At 40.3% G+C, this 20,924-nt stretch overlaps 1 protein-coding gene across 1 annotated transcript in view; it reads right to left on the bottom strand.

The window, feature by feature from the left end:
• The window catches only part of NRAP (nebulin related anchoring protein), a gene marked incomplete at its 5' end in the record, with an annotated part of 59,795 nt that overhangs the window by 20,726 nt on the left and 18,145 nt on the right, over window positions 1-20,924 (bottom strand). Inside the window, 14 exons of the mRNA XM_084633832.1 lie at window positions 2,431-2,535; window positions 3,733-4,044; window positions 5,167-5,274; window positions 5,778-5,882; window positions 8,984-9,082; window positions 11,462-11,566; window positions 11,786-11,983; window positions 12,512-12,613; window positions 13,573-13,680; window positions 15,135-15,239; window positions 15,738-15,836; window positions 18,110-18,214; window positions 18,943-19,050; window positions 20,000-20,104. Of these exons, the coding sequence (XP_084489958.1) occupies window positions 2,431-2,535; window positions 3,733-4,044; window positions 5,167-5,274; window positions 5,778-5,882; window positions 8,984-9,082; window positions 11,462-11,566; window positions 11,786-11,983; window positions 12,512-12,613; window positions 13,573-13,680; window positions 15,135-15,239; window positions 15,738-15,836; window positions 18,110-18,214; window positions 18,943-19,050; window positions 20,000-20,104 (1,764 nt within the window). The remainder of the gene's footprint in view (window positions 1-2,430; window positions 2,536-3,732; window positions 4,045-5,166; window positions 5,275-5,777; window positions 5,883-8,983; window positions 9,083-11,461; window positions 11,567-11,785; window positions 11,984-12,511; window positions 12,614-13,572; window positions 13,681-15,134; window positions 15,240-15,737; window positions 15,837-18,109; window positions 18,215-18,942; window positions 19,051-19,999; window positions 20,105-20,924) is intronic.

Below are 20,924 nucleotides of genomic sequence, written 5' to 3'. Positions count from 1 at the left end.
CTGCTGCAGCACAGGTGGCCCTCCTCATGGCCCCCCGCCCCAGCTTACCTTCGCTCCGCCTCCGCCTCTCTGGGCCTGAGCGCGAAGCTGCCGCTTGCTTCTCAGCCCTCCCCGGCTTCCCGCGCGAACAGCTGATTCGCGGGAAACTGGGGGGAGGGAGAAGCAGAGCGGGGCGATGCGTTCAGGGGAGGACGCAGAGGAGGAGCGGAGGTGAAGTGAGCTGGGGCCAGGCACAGGGTGGGGCGGGGAGCTGCTAGTGGGTGCTCTGCACCCCCCCAAATTTTCCCCGTTGGTGCTCCAGCCCCGGATCATCCATGGAATCGGCGCCTACGGTGCCACTTTTGGCCGGTTGTTAAATTTAGAAGCCCTTTCAGAACTGGTTGTCCGGACAACCGGTTCTAAAAGGGCTTCTAAATTTAACAACTGGTTCCAGCGAACCTGTGCGAACTGGCTCCAGCTCACCACTGGTTTTACCCATGGCTATCTAACATGTTGTAAGTCTTTCTGTTTTCTACTGACAAAGATTTGGTCAACAGGCCCTCCTTCAGAAACCTGCAAACTACTGAACTAATTCTGCCAGTGCCTCCTTTGAAGGACCACAAAAACAGGCACAAAGTAGTCTCAAGCTCATCTAAAGAGCATTCTTTTTGAGTGGGTAATGTGGAAGTCACGAGGATAATAAGGATCAGAATCCACAGAGACAGACAGCTGGATCAAGAGAGATCCACATAGATGTCCATGTCCAATGTGAATATATATGAAAAAGAGAGCAAGAAAGAACGTCTTCAAAAGGAGGCTCTGGGTGCAGTAAGTGCATCTTTTCATCATCTCTCCTGTTTTGCTTCATTAAAAAGGTAGGCTAGTAGGAAGCAATTGAGCACTGTTTGACTGCCATTATTATTCATAAAAAGAAAAGGAGGACTTGTGGCACCTTAGAGACTAACCAATTTATTAGAGCATAAGCTTTCGTGAGCTACAGCTCACTTCCTCAGATGCATATCGTGGAAACTGCAGCAGGCTTTATATATACACAGAGAATATGAAACAATACCTCCTCCCACCCCACTGTCCTGCTGGTAATAGCTTATCTAAAGTGATTTCCAGCACAAATCCAGGTTTTCTCACCCTCCACCCCCCCACACAAATTCACTCTCCTGCTGGTGATAGCCCATCCAAAGTGACAACTCTTTACACAATGTGCATGACAATCAAGCTGGGCTATTTCCTGCATAAATCCAGGTTCTCACATCCCCCCACCCCCATACACACAGAAACTCACTCTCCTGCTGGTAATAGCTCATCCAAACTGACCACTCTTCAAGTTAAAATCCAAGTTAAACCAGAACATCTGGGGGGGGGGGGGTAGGAAAAAACAAGAGGAAACAGGCTACCTTGCATAATGACTTAGCCACTCCAAGTCTCTATTTAAGCCTAAATTAATAGTATCCAATTTGCAAATGAATTCCAATTCAGCAGTTTCTCGCTGGAGTCTGGATTTGAAGTTTTTTTGTTTTAAGATAGCGACCTTCATGTCTGTGATCGCGACAAAAAAACTTCAAATCCAGACTCCAGCGAGAAACTGCTGAATTGGAATTCATTTGCAAATTGGATACTATTAATTTAGGCTTAAATAGAGACTTGGAGTGGCTAAGTCATTATGCAAGGTAGCCTGTTTCCTCTTGTTTTTTCCTACCCCCCCCCCCCCCAGATGTTCTGGTTTAACTTGGATTTTAACTTGAAGAGTGGTCAGTTTGGATGAGCTATTACCAGCAGGAGAGTGAGTTTCTGTGTGTATGGGGGTGGGGGGATGTGAGAACCTGGATTTATGCAGGAAATAGCCCAGCTTGATTGTCATGCACATTGTGTAAAGAGTTGTCACTTTGGATGGGCTATCACCAGCAGGAGAGTGAATTTGTGTGGGGGGGTGGAGGGTGAGAAAACCTGGATTTGTGCTGGAAATCACTTTAGATAAGCTATTACCAGCAGGACAGTGGGGTGGGAGGAGGTATTGTTTCATATTCTCTGTGTATATATAAAGCCTGCTGCAGTTTCCACGATATGCATCTGAGGAAGTGAGCTGTAGCTCACGAAAGCTTATGCTCTAATAAATTGGTTAGTCTCTAAGGTGCCACAAGTCCTCCTTTTCTTTTTGCGAATACAGACTAACACGGCTGCTACTCTGAAACCTGTCATTATTATTCATAATATCATTTGTCACCTGCTTTGTTTTTGCAAAGGCTAGATGGACTCCTACTGGTGTGTGTTTGGTATCTGGTTTCCCTCTAATTACCAGTCCTATTCCCGGTTTTGAGGGCTTTCATGTGGTATGCCTTTTTCTTTCCCCTTTGAGTGGAAATTATTTTAATTTTATACAGACATTTTGCACACATTATGCAGCAAGTTCTGTTACATGCTGTCATGAAATCTCACCTCGCTAATGAGTTCTCCTGCCTTCTTAGCTTGCTCCACATTTAATGACCCAGTAGCTATCCATCCAACTCCTTTCATCCAGTTCAAATCTGCTCTGTATTGGTTCTGACAAAGGGAAAAAAATGCCCCATTGTTGTTCATACATTTAAAGTGCCATTAGAGGATTCAGACGTATCAGGAACACCAACTGAGCCAAATTAGTGCGTGCTTTTGTTTTATCCACGTCTGCGTAATTGCAGGTAAAACAAAAAATTACCGAGAGAGGCGGCAGTATAACCATCTATTATCAGTTCTGCTGCAAGCTTTGCAAGGCAATCTTTTAAAAAGGTTGGCCTGTTCCCTCAATGTCGTCTTCAATTCTTACTCTGAATACAAAAGGTAGGTTTGTTTCATCGTATGCAGTATCTTCCTGGATATTCTTTGTTTAAAAGGACACTGCAGAGACAATGAGGATTCTGAGGGTATAGATCTGTTTCAGAGAATTTCTTGTAACACTTAAAATGTCACAATGACAGGAAATGGTCTCAGCTGATATCGTCCAAGGACCTTGAACAGTGAAGGGTGTTTAAATGAACACTTTTTCCCTAACACTGGTGACATTTTTCTACTCACCAATTACAAGGAGAGATCAAGCCTCCACTCCTCACCATCCCGCCCCCAGGCAAAAAAATAGCCAGTCATCAGTGCTGCAATTTTCAATGAGCCTAAGGGAGTTAGGCACACAATTCACACCAAATTGAGGAGATTTGGACACCTAATTCCCTTAGGTGCCTATGAAAAATCCCAGCCTCACTCATTAAAGAGGCAAGTCTATCTTACAACAAACACATATCACCTTCCCATAAAAGGAGGCAGTGTCTCAAGTGGTTAAAGCAGAGACTGGACTCTTGGGTTCTGTAATTGATTCTGTCATCATCTTGGGCAAATTACTTAGCCTCTTTCTACCTCAATTTACCTGTTTGCAAATGGTGAATAATAAACCTCACGGGAGAGTCCTGAGCGTTCATTAATGTCTAAAAGATGCTATACAAAAGACTTGACATACCGAACTGGGCAAATAAGTGCTGATTCTAAGGACTCCATTTTCAGATCCAAAAAAACATTTGTCCATGACAAAAAGTTCCATTGATTCAAGTGTTCTTATGAGCTAAATGGATTTTGTGAATATATAAGGTATATTTTTCTGGTCCTAAATGTATAAACCTAGATTTTAATTAATGAGCTATAGAAATTCATTTAAGTCCTAATGGTCTGAAAGAGCTGAATAAAACAGTTATGCAATGTATGAGATGGTGAACTTACATCACTTTGCAAACCATAGGCCTTCTTGGCCCATTCCACTTTCAAGTCAGTAGGCAGAGCAGTGAAACAATGCAGGGTTGTCTTATATCCTCTGTCTGTGATCAAATTCTGGGCCCTTTTGGCATGGACAAGGTTTATCATATCCATGGAGACATGAAACTGAGACTTTGTGTCCTCAGATGCCTTCTTATACTCCAGATCACTCTGTAACTTGGACATGTGGAGAGAATGCGCCATCTGTGAGTCTGCTTTCACGTCTTTCACTCCAATCAATTTACCCTTGGTCTTCTCATAACTTTCCTTATACTTTATCTGTGAAGAAAAAATGGATCATAGATACAAAGAGATGCAGCTGAGCTGTAGCCATTGATTAACTGGTAACTTAGCCACTTATCAAATGGTAACTTAGCCACTTAAAGTAAAGACGGCATTCCATTTTTGCCATTATTCAGGTTCTCTCAAAACGCATTTGCCTTTCCGTCTCTGGTAGAAACACTACAGTAGTGAGATCCACATTTGGAAACTGAACTCCCCTCAAAGATTCATAGATTCCAAGGCCATAAAGGACCATAGAACTTCCCCAAAATAATTCCTACAGAAGATCTTTTAGAAAAGCATGCAGTTTTGACTTAGGAATTACCAGTTTCCCAGGGTAGAGTCGCCCATCCTGCAAATATGGCCTACATTCTTTGTTCCTATTTGTATACATTTACATTTAGTAGTATTAAAACACATATTGTTGGAGCATCTCACTTACCCATTTAGATCGCTCTGTATGAGTGACTGTCCCCTTCATTATTTACCACTGCCCCAATTTTTGTTTCATATGCTAACTTTATCAGTGATGACCATATATTTTCTTCTACGTCATTGACAAAAACATTAAATTGCAAAGGACCAAGGACCAATCCCTGCAGGACCCCACTAGAAACACACTGGCTCAATGATGATTCCCAATGACAATTACATTTTGAGATGCCTATGATTTCACAGTAACACAGGAAAGAAAATGGAGCAAGACCTAGTCTCTAAGGCTTGTGAGCTTTCAGTACAAGTAATCAACGTGTCTTCTTTCCAAAAGGGAATCAGATTGGTGATAGGCGTATCTAAAAGAGGAAGCTTTTTTCTAATATCACATGTCACAATCTAAAAGATAAAGAATTCAGCCAAAATAATCTTTATTTGTTCGAAAACCAGCCTCTCTTCCAGAAATTTTCTGGCTTATTGGCCAGACCAGTGACTTAGATGCATTATTATTCTGCAGTGCCACTTAGCAAATTTTTGTTCAGTTTCTGGTTCTGAACATTCACCCTAAGGGCTAGAAGGGGCTGGGGTAGAGGTTGCATGGTCAGGTTTGTGGAGAAGGTTTATATTTTTCTACAACAAACCATCAGGTTAATTATGGAATATCATCTAATTAGAATCTGTACTCACATCACTTGCCAGATCCCTCTTTGCCTTAGCTGTCAAGAAAGACAGTGCATCAAGATGAAGTTCAAATCCTTTTTCCTTCTGCTTCTCCCAGCTACTCTTGTACAATTTCTAAGGAGATATCAATAACAACACTACTTTATTATGAATAACACAAATAATTTGCATTACAGTAGCACGCAGAGATCCATGTAAGATTGGAGCTCCATTACGGTAGGTGCACATAGTCAGAGATGGCCCCTGTCCCATAGAACTTAAAGTTTAAGGGGCCTGATTCGGATACCTTTACTCACACTGAGGAATACTTCCTCCACAAATCGCCCCATTGATTTGAAAGGAACTATTCATGTGCCACTAAAACTAGTGAGACTACTCACATGAATTAGTTGAGAATGTTTTAAAGGCTTTGAAGGATCAGAGCCTTCAGAGCAGCACTGGGATTGGCCAGGTATTCAAGCAAAAGCAAATAATTTGGTTCTGAAGTTTTTCAATTTAAATATTCAGATCAGCTCATGGGAAATGTCCTTCTATTAACTATAGAGCAATTACTTCAACAGCAGTAAATACCATTTGATAAGTTAAAGGGGTGGTGCCCAGCCCCAACCATACAGCACCTCACTAATATTTGCGGCATTTGCTCTGGCCTGTATGAAGAGAGGTTCGTCTTTGCTGATGGTGTAATGATGAAGAAACTGCTCTTTCCCCGACTTGTATGCAACCTGTCCATAGGAAACAAAGCAAACAATGTCAGTAGCATCAGGTTATGTTCAATTTCAAATGACAATTGAGTCTATGGAAAGAAACAGGCAAAAATATTTAAAGGAAAAGTTACTTGATGATTTAGCCTTTAAAGTCAGGGTCCTTTTTCCAAAACCTGAATGGAGATGCTCTCCCATAAAGCATGAATCAATTCCAGGTTAGCCAATTCATTTATTATTAATTGTCAGTGATGTGATACAAATCACATACATTTGATAAAACAATAAACATCCTTTTATTGGGATTCTCTATTTTACCCTGATCTACACTACCTTTCCTCAATTCCCCAGGCCTCACTGGTTTTCCTTAGCCAAAGAGGGAGGGATAATGATATATTTATACATGCTATTCATCCCAAAGTACTTTATTTCAATAGACATAAAAGCTGATACAAACTAATGTTCTGTACAAAGTTTACACAAGAAATTACTTCATCTATCATGGAAATGAAGCTGCCTCTGCCATGGAATGAGTTAAGTTGTTCAATAGCACACAGCAATGCTACATTTTAGGGCAGGAAATGAAGAAGAAAACAGAATGCAACTAAACCTGCAGGGAGTATTTATGTGAGCTGGATATAATGAATCACATTATAATCTGGCCAGGACTAACGTCCCTGCTTTAAATGAAAGTGCCAAGGATTTTTAATGGTCTGAAGCAGCAACCACCTCCATTTTACATCTCAGTGCATTTCTAACAGCGCGTACATTCCAGGAGGAGACACTCTGCTTCAGAGTCCATTGAGTTGCTTGTAGATTTGCTAGAAGGTTGTTGCATTCAGAGCTACATTTCGCTTAAAGGCTCAACATTCTGCATCTCACAGAGATTGGGGGTGGCGGGGAAGTTGTGTCTCCCACAAAGTGGCACTGAACCCTAACCCCAGGGCTACCAAACTTGCCTCAAGACACATTCTTTATAGCTACAGGGAGGCAGAATAATCTAGTGGATAAGACAAAAGAGAAGAGAGTCAGGAGAGCTATGTGCTTTTCTGATTCACTTTGAAAACCAACTTTTTAAAGAGGTTTGAGCTATATGGATGAAAAAATGAAACTGCCAAATATTTGTAAGCAGGGTCTGAATGAGTTCTCCCCTGACAGCTAACTGGGAGGGGCAGAGACTTCAGGAGCAAACTGTATTTACATGAACAGCAGTGAGATAGAGCAGATAGAGTTGTGTTGCTCAAAGTGATCAACTCTGGCTGGTATTGGGACGGTGTCCCTAACTTCTGTTTGCCAGAAGCTGAAAATAAGCGACAGGGGATGGATCACTTGATGATTACCTGTTCTGTTCATTCCCTCTGGGGCACTTGACATTGGCCACTGTCGGAAGACAGGATACTGGGCTAGATGAACCTTTGGTCTGACCCAGTATGGTCATTCTTATGTTCTTTTATAAATCACTTTAGTATTGAGAGCAGGGGGGGTGAAAAGTAAGGCGGAGGAGGGGGTTTGGTGTCCCAGCCAGTAAGTGTGGACTCTCCCTAAGAATCCCCCGGTCTGGTTTAACCTGTTCCTCCCCACTGTTCAAAGATAGAGCTAAATAGGCTCCATTAGGAGCCTTTGTTTTTTTAAGTGCTTAAATGAGAGCTGAAATCACTTGTGGTGGGACAGCATTTCTGCCCAGCCTGCTAAAAGCTGAAAATCACTAAGAGACTGACCTGCAGAGGTCACAGCAGAGAGGCAGATGCCAGCAGAAGGTAACTGAAAGTCGGCCGGTGGGAGCGGCAAGCGGGAGTGGAACGACCGGATGGCAAGGTAGCCAGCAGAGAGGAACCGTGGCTGGTGGGGTGGCCAGCCAAAGCAAGTGCTCAGATGGCAGAGCAAGCAAGGTGCCTTCTTTCCTGGGTGGGAGGTGAACTCTCACAGATGCACCTCTCAACCCTGGGTCCTTACTGACCAAGGACAACCGCTGTGAGTGGGGTTTGGTGAGGGAGCAGAGAGGGGCACAGAAAAGGAACTTTTGGTTGTAGAACTGAGGAACATGAGGCGGAAGGCACTGCCCCACTCACTCTGGGACGGATGTCCTGCTCACAGTTTTATGCTTATGAATCCTGCTTGTGGCAATTTTCCCTAATTAATGTTGGGAGACTGCCTGCCTTTCGTTAAAAGTTTCTTTTCAACACTCAGACTCTTACATACCAGGGGTGGTGTGTAATTTTCCCAGGTTACTGGATGGGGGCTCGAGCCAGTTCTGTATTGTTGAAAAGGAACCCCCTAGATATTGAACCCCCTGGTTGTTGCTGGCTCCACTGGCAGAAGGGTTACATATTAATAACACAGATGAACAAAAAAGGAAAGCAGGCAGCTGTCTAGGAAAGACCAACCAACCCAGGATGAAGTGTTGCTCACGTAATACTTGGACAGCTGCCAGTGTCCTCAGTTCAAGCCACAACACGTAACATATCTCATTCTCAGCAATTACCACTCTCACTAAATTAGGTGATCAGTACATTTAACAACAGGTGTCCCTTGATTTGAAAAATTAAAAACTGGTTGTGGTCCAGCTGTGCCTTCACCATGCCAGGAGTTCACAGATACCAGCTGGCAAGGTCATTGCTCTATTTCTCACATCTAAGGAAGGAAAGGGGAGTGGCAAAAAAAAATAGCAACCTTGAGAAAAAGCTTTATTTCCCTAAAAATAGCATAAGCATCTGTGCTCAAAAAGATGCAGTCCTAAGTGCACAGGGTATAGTTAAGGATTTGAGTGAGACAGGCAGAATAGTCTCACTGAGGAAAGAAAAACAGCAGAGGTCCATGCCAAATGCAGAAGTTGTAAAGGATTCGGTTTAGTCTCTATCCATCTATCCAGATGCCTATATGGCCCTTATCACCACAGTATCTGAAGTCTGAGACTTTGCATATATCTGTTCCCTATCAAGTTTAAAGGTTTCTAGCTGTGAAGCAGGGGAAAGTTTAAAAAAAAATAAAAGGTTTAAGAAGTAAAGCTCAAAGTTATTTAAAGCCATGGCAAGATTCAGAACTGAAGCCAATTTCTTTTTCAGTGGTTCCCATCTGTCCCCAAGAATTACCAAGTTAATGATAAAGCATCAATGAGGACTCACATCACTCTGCAGTTCTTGGCTTTTCTTCGCATGTTTGATCTGGGAACTGTCGGCCACACTAGTGAACTTTAGAGCATCGGCTTTTTGTCTGTATTTTTTCTGATTTAAAAAAAAAAAAGCATTCAGAAATTGTTATCACATTTATTTTCCCAAGTGAATTCAGTGCTTTTCAAAAGGGGAAGATTGAGAGCTCTGGAAACTGACATCTTCTTTTTACAGCACAGGTACCAGTACTGTCAGCGTCCACATTCTATCCTCTCTGAACCGGAGCTGGTGAGATCAGTGCGAGTGCTGAGAGCAGTGCCGTATGCATGCCCAGCCAATCAGTGTTCTCTCTCCTGAGACTGAAACCATGCATACTAATTAATGCCAGATATTCTGACTGTATGACCTAGATCCCTTTCTTGGTTCACATTGACAATGACCAACCTTCCCTACCTGTCCTGGATTTGAATCAGTAACAGAGAAGTTAAAAGGCTCTGTATGCCATTACCCATTTCCTGAGCCACCCAATGCATGTTACAACCACATTTTACGATATAAACCTTTTCAAACACAAGTTTCTGTTGTTCCTTTTGTAGTTTGTTAGATTATGGAAGAGTTTAATGCTGCTGTACTATTTGACAAAGACCTTAACGCACAAAGGACATATTTTGATACAAACCTCTTGATACAAACTTTTCCCTATATATCATTGTGACAATTCAAAATATTACGCTGGCATTTTTCTCCAATATCAACTGGATGCTACTACAGAGTTTTGTCTTTAGTGGCAGCTGTAGGTGCCCCACACCCAGGCTCCAGGTTTGGGTGTCAGAAGGAGCATTCCATTCCGCCCAGCCCAGTGCATTAGTATCCGACAGTTAGCCCTGTTGCAGAGGCTTTGTGCAAGGAACCAGCGTTTCACCTTGCATGAATAAGACTGTCCTTCTGATCAATACACCATAATATTCCTTAATGGCCTGATCCAAGGTCCACTGAAGCCATAAGAAAGAGTCCTACTGACCTCAGTGGGCCTATTCTGAATTCATCTCAACAATCGAGCCTGGTGTTCCTTTCAGAGCAAACAACAAATTTCTGTCTGCTTTTGAGACAGTATAAGAAAACACATCATAACTATTTCAAGATAGCGTATGATGGGGAGACCAGGCAAACTCTTCTTATGTACTTTAATTGACTCTTTATTAATCTAACAATTCAGCAATCAAACCAACCATTCCTTGTTGCAGGGGTATATGTGACAGTGTTTCTATTACATCACAATTCGACAGTGAAAACCACTGTTTGAACTGATAGGTGAACAGATCAGTTCACACTGGGACTTTCCCAGCTGCATGCAAAACAGAAGTTAAAAAAGCATACTCCACTTCAAAGAGGTCCTCATTACTTTGTATTTAGAATTTAGAGGGGATGGAGGCAGATTAAGAACAGTGTGTTTTTGTCACAATTGTGTGCAACATAACATAATGACATTCGGCAAGTAAATGACAAAATGCCAGATTCTGGCTGGAAACTGAAATATTTAAAATAATATACACTTTTCATCTTAGGAGGTTAGTATCAGGCAGATCAACACAAATTAAATATTTGTGGCAGTGATCATTACTATTGCAAGCCGCAGCAGTAGATGTCAGTCCATCTCTAGCAAGATATTGGATCTGAGCGCTGTTGCTTCTTCCTTTGCTTCTGACATGTATTTTTCATTTTTGGGAGTAAAGAGTTGGATGTCGAAGGCCCAAGGTATCAGAGTATGTGATTTCCAGTAACTCTAACAGGCTTTTTTCCCTTCCTTTGCCTTTAAGGCAAACGTCTCCTAATTGTTTCCTCTTTCTATCCTCCTGCTTTCCTGTGACCAACGCTACAACTAGACTGGAGCTACAACTAGACACTGAGAAAGTGTATTCCCATGCGGTTAATGGCAGTGGTAGGCCAGGAATGAACCAAGGAAAAGAAATGAAGAGCCCTGCAAGCTAGTGCTGCCTCCAAAGACTCAGAGCAAGTTCAGCCCTGGCTGGCCATAGAGCAAGGCTCTGAAACATCTAATTTTTTATTCTTATCACTTAAAAGTTTGTGTGCCCTGTTTTAGCTCCTTGCTTTACTAAGATTTGAAAAATGGTCTAAACAAAAAAAAAACAGCAAATCCCATTCTTTCCCAGTGCTAAAGGGGCAGGCAGATGGAGAAGGGTAGGAGGGAACAATTATGATTACACAGAGATCTGTGTGAGAGCCCTGTAATGGAAATACTGAGTTCCAGGGAAGAAGAGTATAGTTGCATGATGGGCAAATATTTCCCAAACCGCAACCCAAAATTTCCCAAACCGCCTTGCCACACACATGCACCATCCCCATCAGCTCAGACATATCTCAAATTTCCAATATGCTTGATTCTCCCAATCCATTCCACATACAGCATCTATACTCCTGGTCAACCAGGCTTCAACCTTCCAGTCAGAAAAACATCCAGAAAGTGCAGCTCACCTCGCTAACAAGATCTCCTGCTTTTTTGGCTTGTTCTATATTAACACTCCCTTTTGTCATCCATCCAACTCCTTTCATCCATGTCAGATCTGCCCTGTACTGCAGCTACAGAGGAAAAAAAATGTTTTAGACTGAGACACAAATCTGACAGTTAAAGTATGCACACTTTCCAGTTCTGCATTCGTGAAGAGACATTTTGAAGATGAAAACAGATAGAAAAGTGCTAAGGAATATTATTAAGTCATTTTGATCATCTAATATATCCCGATAACTCTTCAACCCTCAACCTGCAGTAACATTTAAAATGGGTTTGTCTGGCCTTACCTCACTCTGAAGTCCATAGGCCTTCTTGGCCCACTTTGTCTTCATGTCTTCTGGAACCACTGTGTACTCATGAAGTTTCTTCCTATATTCAAGGTCACTAGCCAAAGCCTGGGCTTTCTTGGCGTGCTTCAGGTTTACCATGTCCATGGGCAAATGGAAATGTCTCTTACTCTCCTCAAAACCTTTTTTATAAGCAATCTAGGATATAAAGGAACAATGCATTCACCATTACTCTAAGAGATACAAGAAAGAAAGCAATGGCTTATAAGTACTTTATTTGATATCACTGTAGAATCAGGCATTATTTGTCCACAAAACCTATACTTAGTCTCCATCATCATTTGCAATAGAGTGAAATAAACTTGCCTACCCTGCTGCATATTAGGCAAAGAATTATAGGAGTGAGGTTTCAAAAGGGGCCACATTGTAGCCCCAAAATGGCAGCATGGATTTGCAGGTTCCACTGGCAATTCCTCTTATGGACCCATAACACAGTCCAGCTCACTTCACTCTGTTCTTTTATCTTGCATCTCTTTGCAAAGTCTATGGGTTTTGTTTGTTTGTTTTTGTTTAGTTTGTTTTTTTTAAGACAGGGTTCAATGTGCTTTCCTCTTCCGAAAATAAGATCAATACCAACAATGCAGTGTTCAAGATCTCCTACCCTAAACTAGCAAAATAGTATAATGATGAAAAACATCTTTTAAGTAAGAGAAATCAATCATTTACCTCACTACCCATCTTGGCCACTTGCAGAGAGTGCAGAAGTCTTGAATCTTTGTTTCCAATTGCTTTGCCTTTTGTCTTTTCATATTCTTCTTTGTATTTAATCTTTGAAGAGGAAAACAATTTACTGTAAATAACAGGTCATTTTCCAATTGCCACAAAGATATGCAGTATGTTTACGGATTGGCCATTTGAGTGCAGGGCCTGGTTGCCAATTCAGAGCTCTCAGATATGCTTATGAATTCTGAAGGGCAATCAGGTTAGCCTTAGTTGTGTCTTCTTTAACCTATTAGAAGAGCTCAACCTTTCCTCGCATGGATATTTTTCTAGATATAAAACCTTTGAAACAGCTAAATCATTCTTTTGTTTTTAAGAAAAATGTGTTGGACTGAACTCTGATGTTCTTATTGAGGCAAATATGTAATGGGGTTCTAAGCAAAAACTGAACAAGGTCTTCGGGGTTTGACTCGATTTAACATAAACAGCTTCTATTCTATTCTGCAGGTTGTTATATTGCCCTCAGCAGTGTAATATCTGAGTGCCTTCCAGTAACTCATTAAGCAACTTGAATAACATCTGTCATATGTGATTCATTCTCTCCCTCAACATCTCCACAGGGGAGAGAATGATGCATGCAGTGTAGTGGTTTATTTTGGTAGGGTTTTGTTTTTAGGATTCTTTTTAAATGTACATGCTGCTATGTGTTTATGTTAAAGAAGATAAATCAAAGAAGAATGCCTTGTACTTGCATTGGAGGTGGTGAGGTTTGTGTTGGTCTAATTAATTCAAATGCTGAATTGTACAACATGGACATGGAGCTACTGCTCTTTTTCTAATTTTATTTCTTTATATACACAAAAAAATAAGCATTTTTCGGAGAGTGGGGCTGGTTGCCTATAGAAATTATTCTGAACAAATTTTTCTAGAGTTCATCAACCATCGAGAAAGATGAATGCATAACAGTAAAATTCAGGGCTTAAAACAGATGAAGCAACATATTTATTTCCCTGTTCTATAGCTGACTTCTGTTAGGAATAATTCCTAGTTAATTAAATATAACCTACATCGCTGGCAAGATCCCTTGAGGCTTTGGCAGCAAGTAAAGACATGGAATCCAGATTCATTTCAAAGCCCCGACCCTTGGTCTTCTCCCAACCTTCTTTGTACTTAATCTGAGAATGGAAATACAACAGCATGTCACTAACATCAATATACCTGCTTAAACAGCTAAAGCAACCATGGAAAATCATGAGGAACAAAACAAAAGTATAATACACTCTTTGAAATATAATATATTCATTTATTATTATTTTATGTTAAATAATTGCTTCTGGAAGAGGCCAGATTTAACATCCTGGAGCTTGTGGTCTCCAATTATGCACAGAGCAGGTGGCAGGAATTCTTAGATTGTAAGGGTGGGATTTTTGAAGTGCCTAAAAGAGCCAGGGGCTCAACTTCGATTGAAAGCCAATGGAAATTAGGTGCCCAATTCACTCAGCTGCTTTCGAAAATCCCACCCGAAATTCTTTGGAACAGAGGCCATCTTTACCTCTGTGTTTGTACACCACCTACCACAATGGGGCTAATTCTGATTGGGGCCTCTGGGCATGACCATCACAACAATAGAGATAATAACTGTACATCACAGGCACTGTGCATCTTCCCACATTTCTCCACCAATACACCTCCACCTTGAATTGGAGGAAGCACAATGGAGTGTGAAATCCCCATTAAGGATTTGCAGTATTGCCAGCCTCAAACACTGAAAAAACCACGAGATTGGCTTAAAAGGAATGAGATTTGTAGCAAATAATAAATGTGCAGGGTGGGGGGTAACTGTCTTCTGTCTGATTCCAAGAGTTGCAGCTTTAAGTAAAGCACCAAATATTGTGATAAATCAGGGGTCGGCAACCTTTCAGAAGTGGTGTGCCGAGTCTTCATTTATTCACTCTAATTTAAGGTTTTGCATGCCAGTAATATATTTTAACATTTTTGGAAGGTCTCTTTCTATAAGTCCATAATATATAACTAAACTATTGTTGTATGTAAAGTAAATAAGGTTTTTAAAATATTTAAGAAGCTTCATTTAAAATTAAATTAAAATGCAGAACCTCCCGGACCGGTGGCTAGGACCTGGGCAGTGTGAGTGCCACTGAAAATCAGCTCGCGTGCAGCCTTTGGCATGCGTGCCATAGGTTGCCTACCCCTGCGATAAATCATGAGAGTTGGCAATAGTGGCACTGGATCCAAAGCCCGTTGCAGTCAATGAGAGCCTTTCCCCTGACTTCAGTGGGCTTTGGATCAAGACCTAAATCTTTGGTCTTTGCACTAGCCCTGCCAGAAGAGTAATACATCCAATGAGCACCAATTTGGACGGTCAGTTTTGTGGTGTGGACATTTAATCTCCTAGACAAATTCAAGTCATTTCATGATATCTCAGAACAAATTCCAAGGCTGTGCTTCACATTTTATCCCTACTAATTTGGATAACTTTGTCTCAGATTGTTGAATAAAGGCAGAACAAAGATGCCTAGTTCTTCCTGAACAGTCTCAGCATCCGTGTGTTCATTATTACTCATATTTGAGGACAATACATAGATCTACATTTGCAAGTCACTTTGCTTACCTCACTATATAGCTCAGCATTGGCTTTCGCCTTGACTAACTGAGGAACATCCCGTGGTAGAGTGTAATTCATTTTGGTTTTCTCATACTGGGCTCGGTAAGTCAACTGCCACAGACATTGAAACAAATTACCTTCAATACACCAAATGCAATTCCATTTAACTTGAAGAGGTTATTGTTTGTTTTAATGTGTTAAGTGCCATAATAAAAGTCTGTAATAACTAAATAAAATTGGGAATAATAAGAAAAGGCAAATATAACTTTCCCCTAGTTATTCAAAGAAAATTCCCAGTAAATGGTATAATATAAATAGGCCTGTAGGACAAGTCCAATAAAAACAAGTGTTAACAAATCAAATAGCCAGAAACTGAAGTTATATAGCTTCTTAAAGTTCAAGAAAGCATTTCATATTTCTTGATCTACTGATGTGGCCACTTGGGCTTTGAAAGCAATTTCATTCACTTTCTATGGTTTGTTTTAGTTTTAAACCTACTTATCAACTATGATCAACAAGAAAGAAAACACATATGCAGTGAGAATATTAGGAAATAAAATATTTTCTTATCACTAATAAACAGAGATGGTCAGTGGGAGAAGGACTTACATCACTGAGCTGTTGTGAGTTTATTTTGGCTTGAATAATTTGTGGAGTGCTGGTAACAGAGCTGTACTTCAGTTTGTCTATGCTTTGTCTATAGTTTACCTAAATTAAAAATGAGAAACAAAAAAGGAAATGCTCAGACTGGCATGTGAAAGGTATGGTAGAGAAATTTCGTTTAGCTGAAATTTGGGGGTAAACCCACCACTTAAGTCATGAAAACTGAGGTGTAGAACAATTCCCAAAACCGGGAGCTGTGGATGAGATTAAGCACAGCCGATACTTAATCCCCAGAAAATTCCCTGTGCTGAGATTATTTCTTCTATATTACTTGAAAACGAACTTCCCTCAAACACAGTATGTGGATTTTATTAATGAGACACAGTTTCAATCAGTTCCTATAAAGCATTCCTATCCAATTAATATCCTGCATCATCTCTTAGGCTATGTCTACACTACCACGGTAAATAGACCTAAATTACGCAACTCCAGCTACGTGAACACTGTAACTGGAGTCGACATAGTTTAGGTCAATTTACTGAGGTGTCTACCTCATGCTGTGTCAACAGGAGACACTCTGCCATTGATTTAGCTAGCAGGTCTTCACTAGACCAGCTAAATCGACCCCCAGGGTATCGATCACCAAAGCGTCGATCCCGCATAGTGTAAACATAGCCTTAGAATCCCTTTTATTTTGTAATCAGGAACTTACTTCAGTAGTGGTCTGTCCTGCCATATAACTACACAGAACAAATTGTATTCCAATGGGCTCTATTACTACTTGTCTTCAACTAGTTTTTAAAATGTAATAACTGATCATAAAAGTTTCTTATATGGTAAGAGTTTATTATGGAAGGGAAAATATATATGGTGCAGGGAAAAAACATTTCAGTGTCAGCCATCAGTAGGATTAGAGTGCACTAAATTCCTAGTATCATAGAATCACAGAAGATCAGGGTTGGAAGGGACCTCAGGAGGTCGTCTAGTCCCACCCCCTGCTCATGTATATGAATACAGTTGCAGCAATAATACATCTATAAAGATAAATATATTAAATCCCCAAACTATGCAAGATAAAATGTCATGGAGAAATTTTCTTTTAAACCACTTCCTGCCAAAGGCCTCAGGACACATTTTGCAGGACACAATTATTATCCTCTGTAGGCCATAATATAAATTGTAGTTAATCACCAAACATTGCAAATTGTATGTTTCTTAAAGCTAGTTCTTTAGGAATGTTTTTTGCCATGAAGTGGAGTGTAATTCTAAAGGCAGTTAAAGCTATGAATCCATTTTAATAGGATCCTCTTTATCTAAGACACCTGCACATATACACACTTCTGCTACCCACCATGTTAACTCACATTACAAGAACTGCATGATTTATCTCACAAAGCCAAAAGTGATCAGTGTACTTAAAAGAGTTCATTCACTCTTTCTATATAGGTATCTAAGGCTCTCTTCAGCAGAGAGTTTCTTTTCTTCTTTTTAATTTCCTTCTTTTTCTCTTTAAACTTAACCACATGTACTTATTGCTGATGATGATCTTAGAACTGGGAATGTTGGCTGTGTGGTAATCCACAGAACCCACATCCAAATTGCTCAAGTGAGCTTTAGCCTCTGGACAGCTTAGGCCCAATGCTGTATTTGATTGCAGGTTCTTTCTTTGGAGCATATAGATCAATTTGCCGCAATGCCAGTCATGCACAAGTCCTGTCTGGAGTCATGGCAAACATGTACTAGATAAAATGCTCCAAGCCCAGTCTGCTCTTGGATAAGTGAAACGTTGGTGCCTACAGTCTCTGCCCTTGACATTCTTGCTTCACCTCTTGGGGGATGTACGTCTTCCACATGGCAAGAGGTAGAGAATAGTTAATTCAAATTCTCTTTCTCCCCTCCTTGACTCCCTAGCCCTTTCCACAGACAAAATGGAACTATTGCTGGAGAAGGAGCAATACAATTCCTGTTAGCAGTTAGAATATTAGGTATGGAAGAACCCACAAAAGAGATCAGCTATACCTATTCCACTAATATTTTCGGGGGGGGGGGGTTGTTAGTGTTTGGAAAGGTGCCAGAATGACAAACTCTAGACTGAAGTCCTCAATTTATTGAGGTACAGCATGGGCAAGTAGTGTAAACATCTCCACACCAATTCATCTTTAGGTTACCAATAATCTGGTCTGAACTGAAATTAGTGACTAGGGCTGGCAGTCTCTGTTTCCCATTCCCAATCCTCACAGGCTTCCTGACCACACTGAGCCTTGTGTTACCAGCTGTTTGCCACCAGGATAAAATCACACACTATGCTTCAGATTTTCTCCTCCAAGGAGATGATGAGCCATGCAAGAAACAGGATGAAAACCCATACGATTATTTACATCTTTCAAAGGAACCAACTTCCTTGTTGTTTGATATGAAGGAGTGAGTGTAGCTGGGTAATTGTAGTCAACATCGTCGTGCTTGTAATCAGATTTATAGGCTATCTGAAACAGGGAGAACAAAAAAAATCAGTCTTTTTTTAAAGCTGTCATTTGTTTGAATAATTATCCATCAAGAGGAAAGGAGAAACAATAATATTAATATTAAACACAAGAAACAAAGTAAGTTCAATGTCATCAACGACAAAAAAAAGAAATTATTTGCATAGTTTAGCCACTAATTGATTCTTTTTCAACTACACAATTAATCCAATGCCAACAGTCAGAGCATTAACTTAACTTCCACCTATGACACATCTCTTTTATCTTTCTGCTCAGTTCTTGAGTTTCTTACAGATTTGTAAATAATGTACTTGAAGGAACGGTATGTAACAAAATGGCTTCTTGACTAATCCAGTAAATTAACCAGGGTTCAGAAACCTCCATTAAAGATTGTTTTTTCACCTGACCCTACAGGGTGTTGACCAACTTCAACTCTTATTGATGTCCAAGGGAATTGAGGGAGCTCAGAATTTTGCAGGATTGGATACCTAAATGAATAATTTAAACTTCTCCTACACGATAAAATACGTGTAAACTAGTGCAGGAGGGTTCCCAAGATTTATAGTCTTCTCAGCAAACCCATCCTCAGCACCTTCCAACATAATTCGATCTAAGATTTCTCATCAATTGAAGGCTGGCAATATTAAAGACAAAAAAAACAAAAGAAGAAGACATCTACATAACTGAATACTACCGCAGTACCTATTGTAATATGAGTGCAAATGACTTACATTGCTTGCCAAGCTGCCAACCTTCATAGCATGCAGAGTGCGCCTGTCCATGCCAATGCCTTCATAATGACCTTTCATTTGATTCTGGTATTTTTCTCTGTATTTAAGCTATACACAAAAGCAAACATTGTCTCAGAAAATGTATTTCATTTCACTATCTGTTACAGCAGAGAGACAGGTACTGAGCATAGGAAAATATAGCCAGTTCAAATGATCTACTAGTGTTGCTATAGTGTGAAAACTCATCATGTTTATACAACAACTTGGACACCTAAAAAAAAAAAAAAGATTATTGGCACACCTCCCAAGAGACCTTCATTTCAACAGATGTCAACTGTATTCCCAAAATTACCTACGTGCCACACAAATTTGGTGCCTTCTTACTTCACTCACTTGCTGAAAATTATTTACCTCAGAAATAACGGATCATTAAACTGAGAAAGAGTTATTTATAACAAAGGAATTAATCCCATGGTATTTTAAGATTCCTGCATGAATACTCTTTTGTGACCTCATTCAGGATAGTCACCCATTTTGCCCTACCTTTGTGCTGATGGAGATCATCTTACTAATGTATTTTAGTTAAATATGTTTTTTAAATGAGTTATTGCTACACCAATAATAGTAAGCATTAGTTTTACAGATATTTAAATATGTTCTGCTCAATAATTTATTTCTCAAAAAATGGCTCCTGAGATTATCTGCATATATGTCACTTCAATTAACAAATGGACATAAGTGATGAAGTAAATGAAAGTGTGACAAATAATGTTAATAGTCATCTTTGATAAGCTTAGCAATGCATTATAGTAAGTAATCTCTTTTCCCTATATTAATTATTATTATTTGTATTACTGTAGTGGCTAGGAGCCGTAGTCATGGACCAGGCCCCCATTATGCTAAGCGCTGTACAAACACAGAAAAATGACTATTCTATTCAAACTCCCAATGCAGCTTTCACTCAGGGCTTACATGGAATACACACAGATGAACTGTGAGTCCAGCAGCTGCTAAGTTAAACTTCCACTGCACTGCATACAAGGTACTGAGGACTTACATCACTGGTGTATTTTGAGATCTTGCTCACATTCTTGAACTGGGGAGTCTCACAGTAGTTAATACTGTGGCCTTTACTGTTTTCCAGATCCTTCTTGTACTTCACCTTAGAAGCCAAAAAAAATTCAAGGGTGAGATGTAGCAAAATCTGAATTCACTGCATAAAATATCTATGCACATAAGTCATACCTTAAATCCAGATAAGTTAAACATAAGGATTTTATTATATGGCATACAGTAAACTGTAGATTCCACACTTCTAATTCTACCCTTTCCAATAGTAAGCCCTATAGCCTTGATGATGATTTTGGGGCCTACGTTTTCAAAAAGCGACTAGTGATATTAGATGTCTCAGCTTTGGGTCCTTAGTATGAGACGTTTTTCAGAAAGTGCTGATTACTCAGCATCTACATATGAGGCCCCCTGGAGTATGCCTACCTTGCATCTGGGAGTGAGTTTCCCAGCTCAGGCAGAGCTCAAGCTAGCGTGCTCAAAAAATAGCAGCGTGGATGTTGAGGCTCGGATTCTCAAACCCACCTAGGCTTGCAACATTCCTATTGCTATTTTTACTATGCTAGCTCAAGCTCCACTAATGCGAGTCCATCTACCTAGGGTGGGAGGCTCACCCCCAGGTGCAATGTAGACATACCCTTAAAGACCTCTCAAGTGCGGCCCCCAAAACAAAGGCATCTAGAATCACGTATCAATCTTGAAAATGTTATCCTTATTCTCACAGCACAATTCTATGAACAAATTAATACATGCTAATGTTCTTGATAAATAGACTACGTAGTTGCATCCCCAAAGGATGTACACATTATTTCAGTTATGCTGCTACAAAATAGATTTACACTTGATATCACAAGAGTACCCAAATGTAGAAGGCTGTGTCCTGGCACTTCAGTTGACACTGAATTGTTCTGGGT

Source organism: Lepidochelys olivacea (assembly GCF_965140295.1).
Source record: "Lepidochelys olivacea isolate rLepOli2 genome assembly, chromosome: 7".
Classification (NCBI taxonomy): Eukaryota; Metazoa; Chordata; order Testudines; family Cheloniidae; genus Lepidochelys; species Lepidochelys olivacea.
The sequence above is the reverse complement of the archived record's forward strand: the minus strand, read 5'-3'. Positions and strand labels throughout refer to the sequence as shown.